We start from the raw sequence: 19,766 nt of genomic DNA, 5'->3' as shown, positions 1-19,766 counted from the left end.
CTTTCCTTGTCCCCTTGTTGCCATTGCTCCTTTTTCTTTTCTCTCTTTTTTCTTCTCCGCTTCAGTCTTCCCGACATCCACAGCAAGATGTGATGCGAGGGGAGAGAGAGGCAGAGAGAGAGAAAGAGGGAGGGAGAGAGAAGTTGGAAAGACAGGGTGGGGGGAAGAGAAAAAAGAGAGGAAGGGGGTGGAGAAATAGAGGAAGGGAGAGGGAGAGTAGCAGGCTGGACAGAGACTTACGCTCACACTCGCTCTCGCAGCACTGTTGTCAGTCTTGGAATGTAAGTGCAGCCGAGAGGATTCAGAATAAGCGCCACCTCTAAGCACTGCTACGTGAGGAGTAGGGACACAGTAACACGACACTCAGAAACACAGATGGACACTACTAAGCTGTAAATACAAAAGGTAAGGTTTCTGATTTTCTGTTCTCTGTTTTAAAGGATATTTTGTCTCACTTTTCTGGATGGTGTGGTGAAATAACCCAACTGCAATAGATAGGTGCTGGATTGTTGCGAACAGGTAAATCAATGCATTACATGTTGTTAACGTGCAGAATTCTTTACTTTGGGCACCTGCCATGCTACAAATAACATATAATCAAGGGGTTGATATCTGGAACCTCTGTGTTGAATATTTTATGAAGTTTTAATCCGACCAAATCTCTGTGGTCAACTTTCCTCTCCATCTCTGTAAAACCACTGCAGTCTTAGGAAACTCCAAAATAGAAAGTGCTAGAAGAAGGACAGTAGCTACATGTATTCAGATACTTTTCTTAAATAAAATCGGATGGACACAGTGCTCGTGTGACAGATTTACAGATGTGAAGGGCAGTAGCTACACACATTCAGATTATTTTCCTAAACAAAATAGGACTGGCAATGTGTTTGCGCATGCAGGGGATTTACAGATGTGAACGCTAACGGCAGTTTTCTTCCTCCAGTGTATCACTCTGATTAGAAGTGTTTAATGAACGGCTTTTCACCAATAAGCTAAGTGATATTCAGACTTATGTCAGCTGCCAGAGGGATTTGTGTGTGTGTGTTTGTGTGGTAGAGACGGCAAAACGTTACCTGTAATTAAGTGTGAGCAGAATTGATGGTGAGGCACTGTACTACTGATCCTATCTCAGCTCAAATGCATGGAAGGGTGAAGGGGTTGATCATGGGGTTTTGAGCACTGCACTTAATGAGTATGTTAGGATGTCATATGTACCCTGAAGCAAAGAACGCACTTCTCTGTCCGTCCGTCTCTGTCTCCCTCTCTCTTTTTTTCTCTCTCTCTCCCTCTCTTCCTCTCATTCTCTCTGCTGCTGTGTTTTGTGGGACTTGGTGGAGACAGCTTTATAGTCACACAGGCGATTTATAAGGGTGCATTTTGTACTCGGTCGTTTGTGTAATGCCATTATTGTTTAACACAAATTAACCACTAACATGTTCCCTAAATTATTGTCAGATATGTAATGGCCTTTCAGTGTTGGAATGAAAAATAGCAAATCCCTGCCCTCCCACACACAAACTGCATGGCTCTCATACAAACACTAAACCAAATCTTTTAACAGCCTCAAATGTAAACATAACGGATGATCCCTAAATTAACATGTTAGATATAGTTAGGAAAAAAACTCTGTAAAAAAGATATATCATGTGGGATGTCATTGTTCGAAATTGCTGGGATCCTGTAGTGAATTTTGTGTAGTGGGGCTAATTCAAAACACATAATTTAAAATATGATCAATAAACTCATAAATAGACTGGTAAAGAAAATTTGAATTAAATTATAACCTTCCCCTTATTGTGTCACATTCAGATCAAAATTACAGCTCTAACTATAACTATCTACAGTGATGATTTATTCAATGGGAATGATATTGTCTGTTTATGGCCTCACATATGTTAGAAGTCTACCCCCAGTCTTCAAGTTACAAAGTGAAGAGAGCATTTCAAAATTGCGGCAGATTCAGAGCATCTATAAAGGGCTGTCAAGCCTTGCCAAAGACTGCAGCCGGCAGCCGTGATGCTAGCGATGTTGGAAAGGTCTAGGGCTCCACCAAGTGGGCACTTTTACAGGTCTGCTGCTTTTTCACAGCTGCATCACCGCCCTACTGTTAGACTAGGCTCTGTGGTGGTCTGTGAGTGTGCAATCAGTAGGCAAGAGCCACTCAATCTGTAAATCACAAAACAGACATTAATAGTTATTATAAATATCCCTTGACCTCAATAGACCACAACTGCCTAAACCTCAAGTGCACATTTTTTATAAATGTTTAGATTTTCAAGTACGACATTTGGTTTTTGTCAAATATGTATTCAAAACATCCACAGGGACATCATATAAACCAAATATCGAATATGTTGTATTTGACCCATTTTTTTTTATGACGTAATGTCATAAACACAACATTCTCAAATTTTGGGTCATGGGTCCCTTAGTGCCCTTCAATGAGTTTGTTGATGGCAAAGCAAGATACAGTATGTATGATATTAAGTTTGATTATTGCAGAGGGAGATGTGATCATCAGTGTCCACATTATTGTAAAGGTCTAGAGAGCAGTCGATTGTAAAATGGAATGGACCGAGCTGGGCTACAAGTGGTTATATATTCCCAATTAAGGCGGCTGTTGCAGACAGGTTTTTGGATTTCAGGAGAAACGCACCCAGGATACTCATACAGTATAAAGGGCGAGTGCAATTCCACTGACCATGTCTGTTAGGAGTCTAAAAACGTCCAAGTGTGTGTGTGTGTGTGTGTGTGTGTGTGTGTGTGTGTGTGTGTGTGTGTGTGTGTGTGTGTGTGTGTGTGTGTGTGTGTGTGTGTGTGTGTGTGAAATAGTGTTTATTCTACTTGCTTTTGCCAGAATGGACAACCACAAATTAAACGCTCTACTCAAAGACTTAACTTGTAAGAGCATATTTAACGATTTTGTCCTTTCATGCCTCTCTCTGTCTGTTTGCATGCCAAGCCTCTCAAGCTTTCTACCACCTAATCTAATCATAAACAACTTTTTCATACACTGTAGGCATTTAATGGACTAATCAAGTCTAGATAATTCAGTGAGCAGAGTCTATAGCATCTGGACAAGAAATCCAGTCAGTACACTCTGCTCATCCTTTAATGGAGGGTTTGGAGGAATTCTAAAAAGACACACTGGTCTAATGCTTAATAGGCATGGTGCATCAAAGCTTAATATCCAGAATGCTATTAAAACTCAAGGACAGCCTTGAATGATAATTAGAAAATGCAATCACGGGAATCAGCCCAGATTAATTTCCAGCCAATGTTTCCCGATTTCTGGGATGCTGCGCCCGCCTGCCGCCTGTCATATTCATGACAAACCCTGGGCACATAGTGAAGTGATAACAGTACATCATCATCAGTTTATGGCTTACTGGCATCCCATGACATCCCCAATGTTCTTGGTTTCATTCTGTATCTGGGGGTATGGAGAGAAAACCACAGTCGATATCAAATGTTATTGGTTCATACATGTTATCGATCTCATGCTTTGTGAAAATTATGAATTTGTCCTCATGGATTGCCAATTTTTCTGAATTTAGGGATTTTGTATGTTCTGCTGTTTTACTGAGGTTAGACATCTGGAAAACGGGTAGATGGTGGTTTTGCTGACTCTAAATGACCATGAATGGTCTAGTCCCGCTTAATATTTTGAAGTCTTGACCTTGGATGACAGCTGAGACCGTACCAGTATTCCCAATCCTAACTGTCTCTCTCTGACATTGTCATAACCTTTTAACATTTGGATACAAGACATAACCTGTCTGTATGAGAGTCATAGTTTGATTCAGTACAGGCATTAGCTCAATCTCTAATGACATGAATTAAAGAGCTCTTTAAGACTCTTTAATATTTCGTTTTTGGATCTCATTAGCTTAATTATTTGATTTGCATTCATGGGATAATATTAATTTACATGTGGCGGTGCTTCAGTTCCATCAATGAAAACCATAATACTAATTTGTTCACAGACAAAAACAGGGTCCTTTGTTCATTCAAATCTAATGCCTTCATTGATATTAGGGTTATTTTTGTTGAACAAAAGGAATTATAAAATCGGTCTTTGTTTGTTCAAGGTCCCTCATTAGATACACAATGAAGGCCTTGCCACCAGTCTCTCACTAAATGGGCTCCACCTACCTGTATCCTCCTCTTGTTTCCAAACTGTCTTAAAAATAACCCCCTATTTATATATATATATATACTGTATACACACACACACACACACACACACACACACACACACACACACACACACACACACACACACACACACACACACACACACACACACACACACAATGTATATATATATACAAAAAGTATCCCATGCTTGATAAGAATAATTGGCTTGCTGGCAGTGACTTCTAAAGGTACTGTATTATTGGCTTCATGGCATGTTCGATAGAGTACCTAGATGAAGTAAAGTCCCCATCAGGGCCTGACTTGATAGGTAATTTGGGGATTCATACATAATTTATGGTCTTTGGGAAGTTAATCCTAATAAATCTTGTCCTCCTTTTCTAAAAGAGCCCATTTAGTGGGAGGCTAGTGGAAAGGCCATAGTGCCAGTGCCATCCTGACAAGCATTCATTGTGTATATAACGAGGGACCGTGAACAAACAAGGACCAGATTTGATAATTCCACCACTTTTGTTCAACAATCTGAAAAAAGAACCCTAATGTCAACGAAGGCATTAGATTTGAACATACAAAGGACACTGTTTTTTTTCTGTGAACAAAAAGTATTATAGTTTCCACTGATGGAACTGAAGCACCGCCACATATAAATGAATATTATCCCACAAATGCAAATTAAATAATTAAGAGAATAGAACTGTTTGGCCAAAATGACCGTTGTTATGTTTTATCACTACCTTTTGTTTCTAGAAATTATACACGTGTTGTCATTTCACAACTGTTTAATCAAAGCAAAAAAAAATATGAACAAAACCGCAAATCACGTCATCCAGCTAGCTAGCCAGCTAAATGGTTGTATGTAGGAATGAGTCAGTAACTTATGTTTGCATGAACTAAAACTACTGTCATATGTTTTTTTTACTGGAACTAGCAGGTTTGAGCTAGCATATCAGAGCAAATTCGAGATAAAATGGCAGACTGCCAGTTGAAACTAGAATTCCTTTACTAAGAGAATCAATGAACGCATTTGAAGAAATGTGTAATTTCATCTTGCAGAGCATATAATTCATAATGTTTTATCTATGGAAAAAAAACAGTAGCAATTAAAATAATGGCAACGCTAAACAGCTTAGAAGCCAATTTTCTCTTAATATTGGACACAGGCAGGCGATATTACCTTTGGGCGGATATTGAAACAAATTATGTCTACCTGAATTTGATATCATTGTTGTGTTATCTCTCTGATTCATCCTCGTTTTTCTTCTTCACAGGGATCAATAGGCTATCAAAGGGAAAAGGACTACAATGCATGATTTGGTGGCGTTGCATTCCAGCGTGCATCCTACCAGAAGCTCATTACCATAACACATTAGTCATACAGAACTCCTTCCCCACGTGATTGGATACCATGATAACCAATCACTTCCAGATTATATTTATGGTCTCCATTCTGCGGCCAATCACTGCTCTGCCCATGGCACCTGGAAATACTGTGAATCTGTTGGGAACATCACCGGAGAAGGATGATGGAAAGATACTCCAGCGCGCCAAACGAGGATGGATGTGGAATCAATTCTTTCTTCTAGAGGAGTACACCGGGAATGACAACCAGTATGTTGGCAAGGTAAGGGTTTTATGTGCTGTTTTTATGGGACATTCTTTGTAGGCTGCCTAGAGATGATCGATTATGTCATAGTACACTCAGTCAAAAGGACTGTTCCTGTTGTATTGACATAACTTTCAATAGATAGGACATAGAAATTAGAGAGGAGTGCATCACCTGAGCATCATCTCCGAGCAACGCGCAACTAATTCCAGTCTCTCATTCACACAACAATTCAAAAACAACAGTGGGAATAAAGAAATCTAAATGAAGAACCAATCACTTAAATTAGCAATTTAACATGACAGATAGAGGAGGAATAGATGTTCCCATTTGTGAGGGTTAACAACAGACAGCATTATCAAATTACATCATGAGGCTAGACAAAATCACCGACCCACTACCTCACATCGCCAACGGCCTGAGCCTCCTCTGTCATGTTGACACAGCTCTTTAACTGATAAGACAGCACAAAAACATAAATATTTCTCAGAGCTATAACCCCCTACTTTAGATCAGAGGAGCGACTTGTCAAGCCATCCATGTTAGTGCTAAAAAGAGAGCTAGTCACAGTGTTAGAGATGACGCTACATTTATCATCCTGAGGGAGGGGAACAAGGTGACTGTCGAAAGCCTATTTTCTCAGAGGAAGCTGGCTTTCATCACATGCCTCATCCTCAAGAGTAAACAAGTGTCACGGTACAGGGTGGAGTAGAAGGATATGACTACCAGCTTGGCAGATAGCATCGTCCTGATGCAATGGAGAGAGACAGGGGAACAACAAAAATAAAAAGATGGAGGGAAAGGGGGTGTTGGAGAGAGAAATTATGAATCAATCAAGCCAGGCCAATGATATTTCACTTCACTGTGTTATACGTGATGAGGCAACAAAACAGTCCTGGCTATCCATTGAGGCTATCCACTGATGTTGTCAGTGACTGCTGCATTCTGGCTTTCTTCCTGACTCTTTGATGGTCTCTGGCTGGCATACTGGCAAGTTTCCTGGCATGACAGCAATCACATGCGCTGGCCATCGACTCACCCGGTGTCCAATATCATTCACAATCAAACTGCCAGAATGACATGAGGCCGCAATAAATAAAGGGGGAGAAAAAAAACACCCACACGCTGGCTTTACTGAAGAAGCTAGTGTTGATTGCTATCGCTAATTCCATCAGCTTCACTCTGGAATTGTTGTCTGTGAGAAGGAGCGGTGAAAAGCCTGGGCATAAGGACAGGCACTTAAAGGCCAGGCACCAAGCTGGGCTTATTTATTTCACATTCAATCAAGTTTCACATGTGAAACGGCAAATGTTTTGCTGTGCCACAAAGTCTGTAGCTTTTTCAGAACTCAATATACAGATTCAATACCTATAATACATCTCTGCACAAAGCAAAAGAGTGCCAATTGCACTGCTATTTTAGTTATCAGTTAATCTGACTGTCATTGATTTAATTGACCTATTTAAGCAATTTGAGGGTTTTCTGTATGGTTGTCTAATGTTGGTGGGGCATACTATTATATTTTCAATGTTAATCCTGAATCACTATGATATTATAATAGTTTTTCTTGAGTGTATTTTTAACAAAGTCCAAAGTCTAGGAATACAGGTGAAATCAGTTATTGACACAGATATGGTGGCATAGTAGGAAGATCGGAAGGCAGTGAACAAAGAGGTTGTCAGTTCAAATGTTGAATAATAATTACTGTATAAATAAATAAGAAACATTAAATAATGTATGTAAAGTGTGTCTAATATGAAAGCGGTGTGAGGTTCTGGGCACATCCTAACAACTAATGGTTACTAAACCATTGTATCAGTGTTCATTTTGTCAACAATAACTATGACAAAAAAATATTGTCAACAACCTATTTTTCCTGACTAAAACTATGACGATAACATTTGTTTTGTCCAATCATAAGTATGCATGCATGCAATCCTCTCAGTTGCAGAACTGATATCTTTCAGTTTTGTGATCTGATTCTGCCCAGCTCCAACACTGCTCTCAGGCTGTCACGTGAGTCATTCGTCAGTCTTTTGAACTGATGCAGAGCCAAGACCCTTCACATGTAACTAACCTCAACCTGAAACAATAATGTTTACTCTCTCTTTCTTTCAAGTAGGCTATTTTTGATTTGAGCACACTGGAATCTCTATTTCCCCATGTGTTCTGTTATTCATTCATCTGTGTTGCCACTCTGGCGCCACAGTCTGCAAATGCTAGTTGTGGTTGTGTTTTTACTATAGGAAAAACAAATGCTATTTGTTGAATATTAGTACATTAATACAGTACTTCTGAGATTTTTGGAAAGCTTAAATTCAATTCTCCCCTTTTCAAGGACACCCCTATAATTTAGCCCTCCTTGATGGCGATGATGGAGAAAATCAGAGCTGTTAATTGTTTAACCTGCAGCCAAGGCTTTATTATAGCCTAAATGGTTAATTATGGTTGGTATTGGTTACAATCTGCCATAATATCAATGTTGCAAGCTAAGGTATACAAGGGAATCTGCTTTAAAGTTCTACCTGTCTTCCTAGTAGCCTACTTGGTGTTGTGAACTGCTTACTGCTATTAACTTGCAGATGATTGTTGACACATCAACCAGGATTAAGGGACAGGGCAATTTGTGACTTATTGTTTTCATAATCAGTGGCTTTATTGGAGGGGGAGTGGTTTCTCCTCTCCTAGGAAATCAGCAATTAGTACCGGGAGGTGTGCACTTCACCTTTTCAAGGCATTTAGCAATTAGTATTTGTACTTCAGTCTCCTCTGTTTTCTCAGCCGTGGCTGTGTCGCAAAACTAAGACCGTCAACGAAACAGCGATGGTTCTGCAGAGTTATTTGAGGAAGGAAAGAGAGAAAGGCTCCACACCACTCTTACTTGAGTACTTTACCTAGTGATTTTCAGAATATCTAATTTTGCTCTGTTATAACTTTTGCAACTGTCTGTTTTCTATCTCAGTTTTCTCCTCTACATGTAGACCTTTCAGACTCCCTGCCCCCCCCTTGGCTGCAACCCTTCTAATTTAGTGTACCCTGCAAGCACAATCCATGTGGATTTCCTGGTCTCTGGCAGCGTTTAGAACTGCCGATTCTGCGGTCAAGAACGCTAAATTAATCTCAGCCTATGCTGCATTTCAGTCCCTTGACTTTCGGGCCCTGAAGGAGACATGGATCACCCCAGAGAACACTGCTGCTCCAGCTGCTCTCTCTTCATCTGACTATGTTTTCTGTCATTATCAGAGAGCATCTGGTCATTGCGGAGGTGGCACAGGGCTACTAATTTCTCCTAAGTGGAGATATTACATTATTTCCCTCTCTCACCTGTCCATCTCCTCATTTGATTTCCATGCTGTCACTGTCACTTGTCTACTCAAACTAACATTGTTCTTATCTATCACCCACCAGGTGTCTGTACCACATACTCTCACAACTGGTGTACCCCAGGGCTCGATTCTAGGCCCTCTTCTCTCTCTACACCAAGTCACTCAGCTCCGTCATATCCTCACTAGGTCTCTCCTATCATAGAATGTGGATGACACTAAGCCACTTTTCTCCTTCCCCCTTCTGACACTAAGAAGGTGATACACATCTCTGCATGCCTGGCAGATATCTCAGCTTGGATGTCGGCCCACCACCTCAAGCTCAACCACGACAAGACAGAGCTGCTCTTCCACCCGGTAAAGCCTGCCTACTCAAAGACCTATCCATTACGGTTGCAACTCTACAGTGTCTCCCTCCCAGAGTGCAAAGAACCTTGGTGTGACCCTGGAAAACACCCTGTTGTTCTCTGAAAAAATCAAAGCAGTGACTCACTCCTGCAAGTTGATGTTCTACAACATCCGTATAGTTCGAACCAACCTCACACAGGTAGTGGAGCAGGTCCTAATCCAGGCACTAATCCCAAACCCTTGCAATTTATCCAGAATGCTGCAGCCTGTCTGGTGTTCAACCTTCCTAAGTTGTCTCATGTCACCCTGCTCCTCCGCACACTCCACCGGCTTCCAGTCGAAGCTCACATCCACTACAAGACAATGGTACTTGCTTATGGAGCAGCAAGAGGAACAGCCCCTCCCTACCTTCAAGCTATGCTCAAACCCTACACCCCAACCCGAGCACTTCGTTCTGCCACCTCTGGTCTCTTAGCACTATGAGAGGGCATCTCCCACTCAGCCCAGTCCAAGCTCTTCTCCGTCCTGGCACTCCAATGGTGGAACCAGCTTCCCATAGCACCCACCCCCTAAAAAAGCATTTTGTGAATGAACACTAGAACTTGACTTTTCTTCACCCGTGACTAGCTTTGACTTTGCTGATAGCTACTTTATTGAGGATTTACTATGACTGTGATGTGGTTGTCCTATTTTAAGATGAATGCACTAACTGTAAGTCGCTCTGGATAAGAGGGTCTGGTAAATTACTAAAATGTAAAAGGTTAAAAGGCCTACTTGGACAAGGCTATCTGAATATGCACATGATGGAAGTTAGAGGTAGCCTATTATTTAATAGAAAAAAATGCACGGACTGTCATGTGACTAATTGCTGTGACTCAAACTAGACGAAGGCTGAAATGACGAAAATGTGACTAAAACCAAAAGGTATTTTAAGCCTAAAACTAAATCTAAAATAGCCGCCAAAATTAACACTGCATAATATATGACATGCTTTTAGGGCTCATTCTACATACTGTATGTCATAAAGGATTATACTGATGACTACAGGGTGGGACTGTACATGGAACTGAAATGGCTTCTCTTCAAGTTGAACTATATACCGTGCATAGAATGGCCCATATTCACGAAGTGTCTCAAAGTAGGACTGCTGATATAAGATCAGTTTTTCCTTTGAGGTGATAATCAATTAATATAATCACAACGACGGGGGACCTGATACTAAATCAGCATTATGAAAATGGGCCATGTGTGTTTTTGTCAAACTCCACGAGACGTGCCTCTTGGCGTTGCTGATTCACTATCACCTGATCTTCAGCGAGCCATTTCAGACAGCCATTAGCATGAGGGAGGGCATTTAACAAGCCAAGTCCTCGTGGAGGGAGGCATACTTGTTCAGTATGGCTCTGAAGTGTGAACACTTGCAATGCAATGCAATCAGAAGGCTTGTGTCTGGAGTTTCTTTCTGTAGGGGTGCAGTGACTCACATAAAAAGCTGTTCCATCCCAGCTATTGATGTGGACAAAACCCCTTTAACCTCTTGGTAGTCTGTGATGCTTTGTAAACAAACGCTGCCGCTCTCCAGTTCCCCTGAGCACTGGACTGATCATAGGAAAAATTGAAGAAACTGAAAAAACACTACTGAATGTGTATAATCCTGGAGAACAAGGACAACTAACAATAAAGAGAGAGAGAGAATATAATTATTCTGTATCCGTTTGGGGCTCTATTTTCCTATCTCCCCTCTGCAGGACTAAACAATGCTCACTAGAGACCTGACAAGAATTGCCAATGACTTTGCTGCTTTACTGACTATTCCTCTGTGTTTGTGCAAGGGGACTTAAAGCTAGAATCCTTCATTGAAACAATAAGAAAGCCTTCTCCCAGCCCTTGTTTATGCGAAGAAGCTAAGGGATGGGGCTAGAGAAATTTCATAGGGCTATGGATGCAAAGACTGACCATCCAGTATATCAAATGTATAGTGATAACCACGTTTTGAGGCTATACAGTTTTGCTTACACTTACGTTGTTCACAAACATTGGTGTAAAACTAGCGTATATTTTGGGTTCTGATTGGGTACGACAGTTGAACTAAGCAAATGAGGCCTCTAAGTTATATTGCAGTAGTTGCTTTGGGACAAGTCTCTGAATGTCCTGAATGTCCTTCAACTCCAAGCCAGAGATTGGAGTTGAACCTGATCGAAAATTTCTGGAGAGACCTGAATACAGCTGTGCAGCATTTCTCCCCATCGAACATGACAGAGCTTGAGAGGATCTACAGAGAAGAATGGAAGAATATTTTCCAAGCTTCAAGCGTCATACCCAAACAGATTAAAGGTTGTAATCGCTGCCAAAGGTGCTTCAACAAAGTTCTGAGTAAAGGGTCTGAATACTTACGTAAAAAAGACATACACTACAGTTAAAAAATGTTTCCATTTAAATAACTGATTGAAGAGAACTTTTTTTTTCTTCACAATTTCGGACATTTAATCCTCGTAAAAATTCCCTGTTTTAGGTCAGTTAGGATCACCATTTTATTTTAAGAATGTGAAATGTTGATAATAGTAGAGAAAATTATTTATTTCACCTTTTATTTCGTTAATCACATTCCCAGTGGGTCAGATGATTACATACTAATTGAGTGTATTTGGTAGAATTGCCTTTAAATTGTTTAACTTGGGTCAAACGTTTTGGGTAGCCTTCCACAAGTTTCCCACAATAAATTGGGTGAGTTTCGGCCATTCCTCCTGACAGAGCTAGTGTAACTGAGTCAGGTTTGTAGGCCTCCTTGCTCACACACGCTTTTAAAGTTCTGCCAACAAATTTTCTATAGGATTAAGGTCAGGGCTTTGTAATGGCCACTCCAATACCTTGACTTTGTAGTCGTTAACCTCTTGAGTGTAGCGGGCAGTATTTTGATGTTTGGATGAAATACGCACCCAGGCCCAGAAGATAGAATATGCCTATATTTGGCAGATTAGGAAAGAAAACACTCTAAAGTTTCCAAAACTGTCAAAATATTGTCTGTGAGTATAACATAACTGATATTGCAGGCAAAAACCTGAAGAAAATCCAACCAGGAAGTACTGTTTTTCTGAAACCTCCCTGTTCCATTGCATGCCTTCCCTCCATTTAAAGGGATATCAACCAGATTCCTTTCCCTATGGCTTCCCCATGGTGTGAACAGTTTTTAGACATAGTTTCAGGCTTTTCTTCTGGAAAATGAGTGAGAATGATCACATCGCGTCAGTGGATAGCTGTGTCCCCCCAGAGTTTTGCATGCGCGAGCAGCTTGGAGCAGACCTTTTCTCTCTCTCTCCTATTGAAAAAGCTATCGTCCGGTTGAAATATTGTGGATAATTTATTGTAGAAACAACCTGAGGATTGATTATAATAACGTTTGACATGTTTCTACGAACTTTACGGGTACTATTTGGAATTTTCGTCTGCCCGTCGTGACCTGCACGAGCCTGTGGATTACTGAACAAAACGCACCAACCAAATGGATATTTTGGGATATAAAAATAATCTTTATGGAACAAAATTAACATTTGTTGTGTAACTGGGAGTCTCGTGAGTGCAAACATCTGAAGATCATCAAAGGTAAGCGATTAATTTTATTGCTTTTCTAACTTTCTTGACCAATCTACTTTGCTGCTAGCTGTTTGTAATGTTTTGTCTGCTGAGAGAGCTGTCCTAACATAAACGCTTAGATAGCTTTCGATGTAAAGCTTTTTTGAAAAATGACACGCCAGATGGATTAACAACAAGCTAAACTGTGTTTTGGTATATTGCACTTGTGATTTCATGAAAATTAAATATTTTTAGCAATTTAATTTGAATTTGTCGCTCAGCAATTCAGCAGATGTTGACGAAAATGATCCCCCAAAAGAAACCGGTGCGCCAAGAGGTTTTCACTTCAGATGATGTATATCCACCTAATATTCCATCATGATGCCATCTATCTTCTTAAGTGCACCAGTTCCTCCTGCAGTAAAGCACCACCACAACATACATACAACATACAACATACAATTTATTTCTTAGGTCTTGGCTGATTTCTTTTGATTTTCCCATGAAAATCACAATTTTCATTTTGATATTCCCATGATGTCAAGCAAAGAGGCACTGCGTTTGAACGTAGCCCTTGAAATACATCCACAGGTACACCACCAATTCACTCAAATTATGTAAATTAGCCTATCAGAAGCTTCTAAAACCATGACATAATTTTCTGGAATTTTCCATGCTGTTTAAAGGCACAGTCAACTTGTTGTATGTCAACTTCTGACCCACTGGAATTGTGATACATTGAGTTATAAGTGAAATAATCTGTCTGTAAACAAGGTACAAGGTAAATGTCCTAAACAATTTGCCAAAACTACAGTTTGTTAACAAGAAATGTGCGTAGTGGTTGAAAAACTAGTTATAATGACTCCAACGTAAGTGTATGTAAACTTCCAACTTCAACTGTGAGTGATATATATACATATATATATATATATATATATACACAAACATTTCTAAACCTGTTTATGCTTTATCAATATGAGGTATTGTTTGTAGGTTGACCAGGAAAAAAAAAACATTATATCAATTTTAGAATAAGCCAATCATTTGTTGTAACAAGGTAGGGTTGGTATAGAGAATATATTTGGTAAAAGTCCATATTATGGCAAGAACAGCTCAAATAAGCTAAGAGAAATGACAGTTCATCAATATTTTAAGACATGAATGTCAGTCAATGCGGAAAACTTCAAGAACTTTGAATGTTTCTTCAAGTGCAGTCACAAAAACCATCAAGCGCTATAATGAAACTGGCTCTTATGAGGACCGCCACAGAAAAGGAAGACCCAGTTACCTCTGCTGAAGAGGGTAAGTTCATTAGTTACCAGCCTGCGTGAATCAGGCCTTCACGGTCAAATTACTGAAAATAAACCACTTCTAAAGGACACCATTAAGAATAAGACACTTGCTTAGGTCAAGAAACACGAGCAATGGACATTAGACCGGTGGAAATCTGCCGTTTGGTCTAATGAGTCCAAATTTGATATTTTTGGTTCCACCACTTTGTCTTTGTGAGACGTAGAGTAGGTGAACGGATGATCTCTGCAATGTGTTGTTCCCACCTGTAAATTATGGAGGAGGTGTGATGGCCTGGGTGCTTTGCTGGTGAGACCCTCTGTGATTTAATTAGTAGTCAAGGCACACTTAAACAGCATGGCTCCCACAGCATTCTGCAGTGATACGCCATCTCATCTGGTTTGCATTTAGTGGGACTAAAATTTGTTTTTCAACAGGACATGACTCAACACACCTCCAGGCTCTGTAAGGGCTATTTTCCAAGAAGGAGAGTGATGGAGTGCTGCATCAGATGACCTGGTCTCCACAATTACATGACCTCAACCCAATTGAGATGGTTTGGGATGAGTTGGACCACAAAGTGAAGGAAACACAGCCAACTAGTGCTCAGAATATGTCGGAACTCCTTCAAGACCTATATTCCTTATACAAACACAGTATATGTTATATTAGTTATCTTGTAGTTTTTTTGTTCTACGCTTCAGCTCTACCCAACCCCTGCCATCTTTCTCTTTAATAATACAATCCATTTTTTATTTATATTTGCCATGTATTTTTCAACTGTGCTGTGATGTTTCACAAAAGTTCTGAACAGTTCTATTCTCATAGTTTCCACAGATTGTATATTAAAGATATTTTTTTTCTTCAGAAAGTTATTATATTCTTGATTGATTTGACTATTACTTTTCATATCACCCAACAGTGCTACAGTAGGGAGAACACGTATTTGATACACTGCCGATTTTGCAGGTTTTCTACTTAAAAAGCACGTAGAGGTCTGTCATTTTTATCATAGGTACACTTCAACTGTGAGAGACGGAATCTAAAATCCATAAAATCACATTTGTATGATTTTTAAGTTATTTGCATTTTATTGCATGACAAAAGTATTTGATACATCAGCAAAGCAGAACTTAATATTTTTACAGAAACTTTTGTTTGCAATTACAGAGATCATACGTTTCCTGTAGTTCTTGACCAGGATTGCACACACTGCAGCAAGGAATTTGGCCCACTCCTCCATACAGACCTTCTCCAGATCTTTCAGGTTTCGGGGCTGTTGCTGGGCAATACGGACTTTCAGCTCCCTCCAAATATTTTCTATTGGGTTCAGGTCTGGAGACTGGCTAGGCCACTCCAGGAACTTGAGATGCTTCCTACGGAGCCACTCCTTAGTTGCCCTGGCTGTGTGTTTCAGGTCGTTGTCATGCTGGAAGACCCAGCCACGACCCATATTCAATGCTCTTACTGAGGGAAGGAGGTTGTTGGCCAAGAAGTCGCGATACATGGCCCCATCCATCCTCCCCTCAATGCGGTGCAGTTGTCCTGTCCCCTTTGCAGAAAAGCAACTCCAAAGAATGATGTTTCCACCTCAATGCTTCACAGTTGGGATGGTGTTCTTGGGGTTGTACTCATCCTTCTTCTTCCTCCAAACACGGCGAGTGGAGTTTAGACCAAAAAGCTCTATTTTTGTCTCATCAGAGCACATGACCTTCTCCCATTCCTCCTCTGGATCATCCAGATGGTCATTGGCAAACTTCAGATGGGCCTGGACATGCGCTGGCTTGAGCAGGGAGCCCTTGCGTGCGCTGCAAGATTTTAATCCATGACGGCGTAGTGTGTTACTAATGGTTTTCTTAGACTGTGGTCCCAGCTCTCTTCAGGTCATTGACCAGGTCCTGCCGTGTAGTTCTGGGCTGATCCCTGAACTTCCTCATGATCATTGATGCCCCACAAGGTGAGATCTTGCATGGAGCCCCGGACCGAGGGTGAATGACCGTCATCTTGAACTTTTCCATTTTCTAATAATTGTGCCAACAGTTGTTGCCTTCTCACCAATCTGCTTGCCTATTGTCCTGTAGCCCATCCCAGCCTTGTGCAGGTCTACAATTTTATCCCTGATGTCCTTACACAGCTCTCTGGTCTTGGCCATTGTGGAGAAGTTGGAGTCTGTTTGATTGAGTGTGTGGATAGGTGTCTTTTATACAGGTAACGAGTTCAAACAGGTGTAGTTAATACAGGTAATGAGTGGAGAACAGGAGGGCTTCTTAAAGAAAAACTAACAGTGAGAGCCGGTCTGTGAGAGCCGGAATTCTTACTGGTTGGTAGGTGATCAAATACTTATGTCATGCAATAAAATGCAAATTAATTACTTAAAAATCATACAATGTGATTTTCTGGATTTTTGTTTTAGATTCGGTCTCTCACAGTTAAACCTATGATAAAAATTACAGACCTCTACATGCTTTGTAAGTAGGAAAACCCGCAAAATCGGCAGTGTATCAAATACTTGTTCTCCCCACTGTATTTGCGGAATTAGCTCCAGGTAAATGTTGCATTTCAAATGATCTAATGATTGTCTCTTCACAGAAGCAGGGATGGTTGTATCCCCCATATATATATAACATCCTGTTGGTTACAATAATTGTATCTAATCATTTAAATTGAAAAATTCTATGTTTTGAGTCAATGTCGTTTTGCTTATCAGTTCATTAACCATGTGCCATGTAAATTTCTTCAAAACTATTTTGCAATCTATATGGCACAGCTGTCATTTTTTTGCCCCCTAAATGAAACTGGTATACTTTTTTATGTATCACAATTTTCTTGATCCAATATTGGTCTCTAATGCAGGGCTAACAGACAACTTCCTTCCTTTTCCCCCTCTTCCATTTTTGCAGTAGCGCTGCAATTAGTTGGTCGTAATTTTGAATACAGAAGACATTTCCAGATATTTTTGTTAGCTGCATGTGTGATATAATTTACAAAGATTATACCTTTTTAAACATCTATTCAGAATATGTTTTTTTTTTAATCAATTAGTACATTTAAGCAACGCGAAGTGCCTGGATAAGGCCTTTTGCCATAGTATATCGGCCATATACCACAAACGCCCGTGGTGCCTTATTGCTATTATAAACTGGATACCAATGTAATTAGAGCATTAAAAATAAATGTTTTGGCCTCCCGGGTTGCGCAGTGGTTAAGGGCGCTGTACTGCAGCACCAGCTGTGCCATCAGAGACTCTGGGTTCAGGCCCAGGCTCTGTCGTAACCGGCCGCGACCGGGAGGTCCGTGGGGCGACGCACAATTGGCCTAGCGTCGTCCGGGTTAGGGAGGGCTTGGCCGGTAGGGATATCCTTGTCTCATTGCGCACCAGCGACTCCTGTGGCGGGCCGGGCGCAGTGAGCTCTAACCAAGGTTGCCAGGTGCACAATGTTTCCTCTGACACATTGGTGCGGCTGGCTTCCGGGTTGGATGCGCACTGTGTTAAGAAGCAGTGTGGTTTGGTTGGGTTGTGTATCGGAGGATGCATGACTTTCAACCTTCGTCTCTCCCGAGCCCGTATGGGAGTTGTGGCGATGAGACAAGATAGTAGCTACTAAAAATAATTGGATACCACAAAATTGGGGAGAAAAAGGGGTCAAAATGTATTGTCATGATAATTTCTTTCTTTCTGGATATGAATGCCGAGTATGTCCACATCATCGTCAGACCATTTTATTGGTGAACTACACGATAATGTAAAAGTGTTACGATGAGTGAATGAGGACCCAAAAGCGAATTAACTTAAACAGAGCTTCTTTAATAACCAAACATAGGTAGGCTCAGATAGACCGGCAGATTCCGACAGGACAGGACAAGGTTACAGCAAACATGACGATAGTCTGGTTCAGGCATGAAACACAACAAACAAGAATCCGACAAGGACAGGAACAAAAACAGAGAGAGATATAGGGACCTAATCAGAGGGAAAAAGGGAACAGGTGGGAAACGGGGTGAATGGGTAGTTAGGAGGAGACAAGGAACAGCTGGGGGAAAGCGGGGGAGAAAAGGTAACCTAAGACGACCAGCAGAGGGAGACAGGGTGAAAGGAAAGGACAGAGACAAGACACAACATGACAGTACATGACAGTACCCCCCCACTCACCGAGCGCCTCCTGGCGCACTCGAGGAGGAAACCTGGCGGCAACGGAGGAAATCCTCGATCAGCGCACGGTCCAGCACGTCCCGAGAGGGAACCCAACTCCTCTCCTCAGGACCGTACCCCTCCCAATCTACGAGGTACTGGTGACCACGGCCCCGAGGACGCATGTCCAAAATTCTACGGACCCTGTAGATGGGTGCGCCCTCGACAAGGATTGGGGGGGGGGGGGGGGGGGAAGACGAGCGGGGGCGCGAAGGACGGGCTTGATGCAGGAGACATGGAAGACCGGGTGGACGCGACGAAGGTATCGCGGAAGAAGAAGTCGAACTGCGACAGGATTAATGACCCGAGAAATACGGAACGGACCAATGAACCGCGGGGTCAACTTGCGAGAAGCCGTCTTAAGGGGAAGGTTCTGAGTGGAGAGCCAAACTCTCTGACCGCGACAATATCTAGGACTCTTAGTTCTACGCTTATTAGCAGCCCTCACAGTCTGCGTCCTATAACGGCAAAGTGCAGACCTGACCCTCTTCCAGGTGCGCTCGCAACGTTGGACAAAAGCCTGAGCGGAGGGGACGCTGGACTCGGCGAACTGAGATGAGAACAGCGGAGGCTGGTACCCGAGGCTACTCTGAAAAGGAGATAGCCCGGTCGCAGACGAAGGAAGCGAGTTGTGGGCGTATTCTGCCCAGGGGAGCTGTTCTGACCAAGACGCAGGGTTACGAAAAGAAAGACTGCGTAAGATGCGACCAATAGTCTGATTGGCCCGTTCTGCTTGACCGTTAGACTGGGGGTGAAAGCCGGAAGAGAGACTGACGGAAGCCCCAATCAAACGGCAAAACTCCCTCCAAAATTGAGACGTGAATTGCGGACCTCTGTCCGAAACGACGTCTGACGGAAGGCCATGAATTCTGAAAACATTCTCGATGATGATTTGTGCCGTCTCTTTAGCAGAAGGAAGCTTAGCAAGGGGAATGAAATGAGCCGCCTTAGAGAACCTATCGACAACCGTAAGAATAACAGTCTTCCCCGCTGACGAAGGCAGTCCGGTGACAAAATCTAAGGCGATGTGAGACCACGGTCGAGAGGGAATAGGAAGCGGCCTGAGACGGCCGGCAGGAGGAGAGTTACCGGACTTAGTCTGCGCGCAGACCGAACAAGCAGCCACGAAACGACGCGTGTCATGCTCCCGGGTGGGCCACCAAAAACGCTGGCGAATGGAAGCAAGCGTACCCCGAACGCCAGGGTGGCCGGCTAACTTGGCAGAGTGAGCCCACTGAAGAACGGCCAGACGAGTAGGAACGGGAACGAAAAGAAGGTTCCTAGGGCA

The 19,766-nt window shown here is 41.9% G+C and overlaps 1 protein-coding gene across 1 annotated transcript in view; it reads left to right on the top strand.

Moving 5' to 3' along the window:
* The first annotated feature begins 270 nt into the window (after positions 1–270).
* LOC139420697 (cadherin-10-like) overlaps positions 271–19,766 on the top strand; it is a 63,446-nt gene continuing 43,950 nt past the window's right edge. The window contains exons 1-2 of the mRNA XM_071170920.1: positions 271–405; positions 5,424–5,776. Coding sequence (XP_071027021.1) covers positions 5,561–5,776 — 216 coding nt within the window. The 5' untranslated portion in view covers positions 271–405; positions 5,424–5,560. The remainder of the gene's footprint in view (positions 406–5,423; positions 5,777–19,766) is intronic.

The sequence above is a fragment of the Oncorhynchus clarkii genome, chromosome 11 (genome assembly GCF_045791955.1).
Source record: "Oncorhynchus clarkii lewisi isolate Uvic-CL-2024 chromosome 11, UVic_Ocla_1.0, whole genome shotgun sequence".
Classification (NCBI taxonomy): domain Eukaryota; kingdom Metazoa; phylum Chordata; class Actinopteri; order Salmoniformes; family Salmonidae; genus Oncorhynchus; species Oncorhynchus clarkii.
Note: the sequence above shows the minus strand (reverse complement) of the source record. Positions and strands in the feature narration are given on the sequence as shown.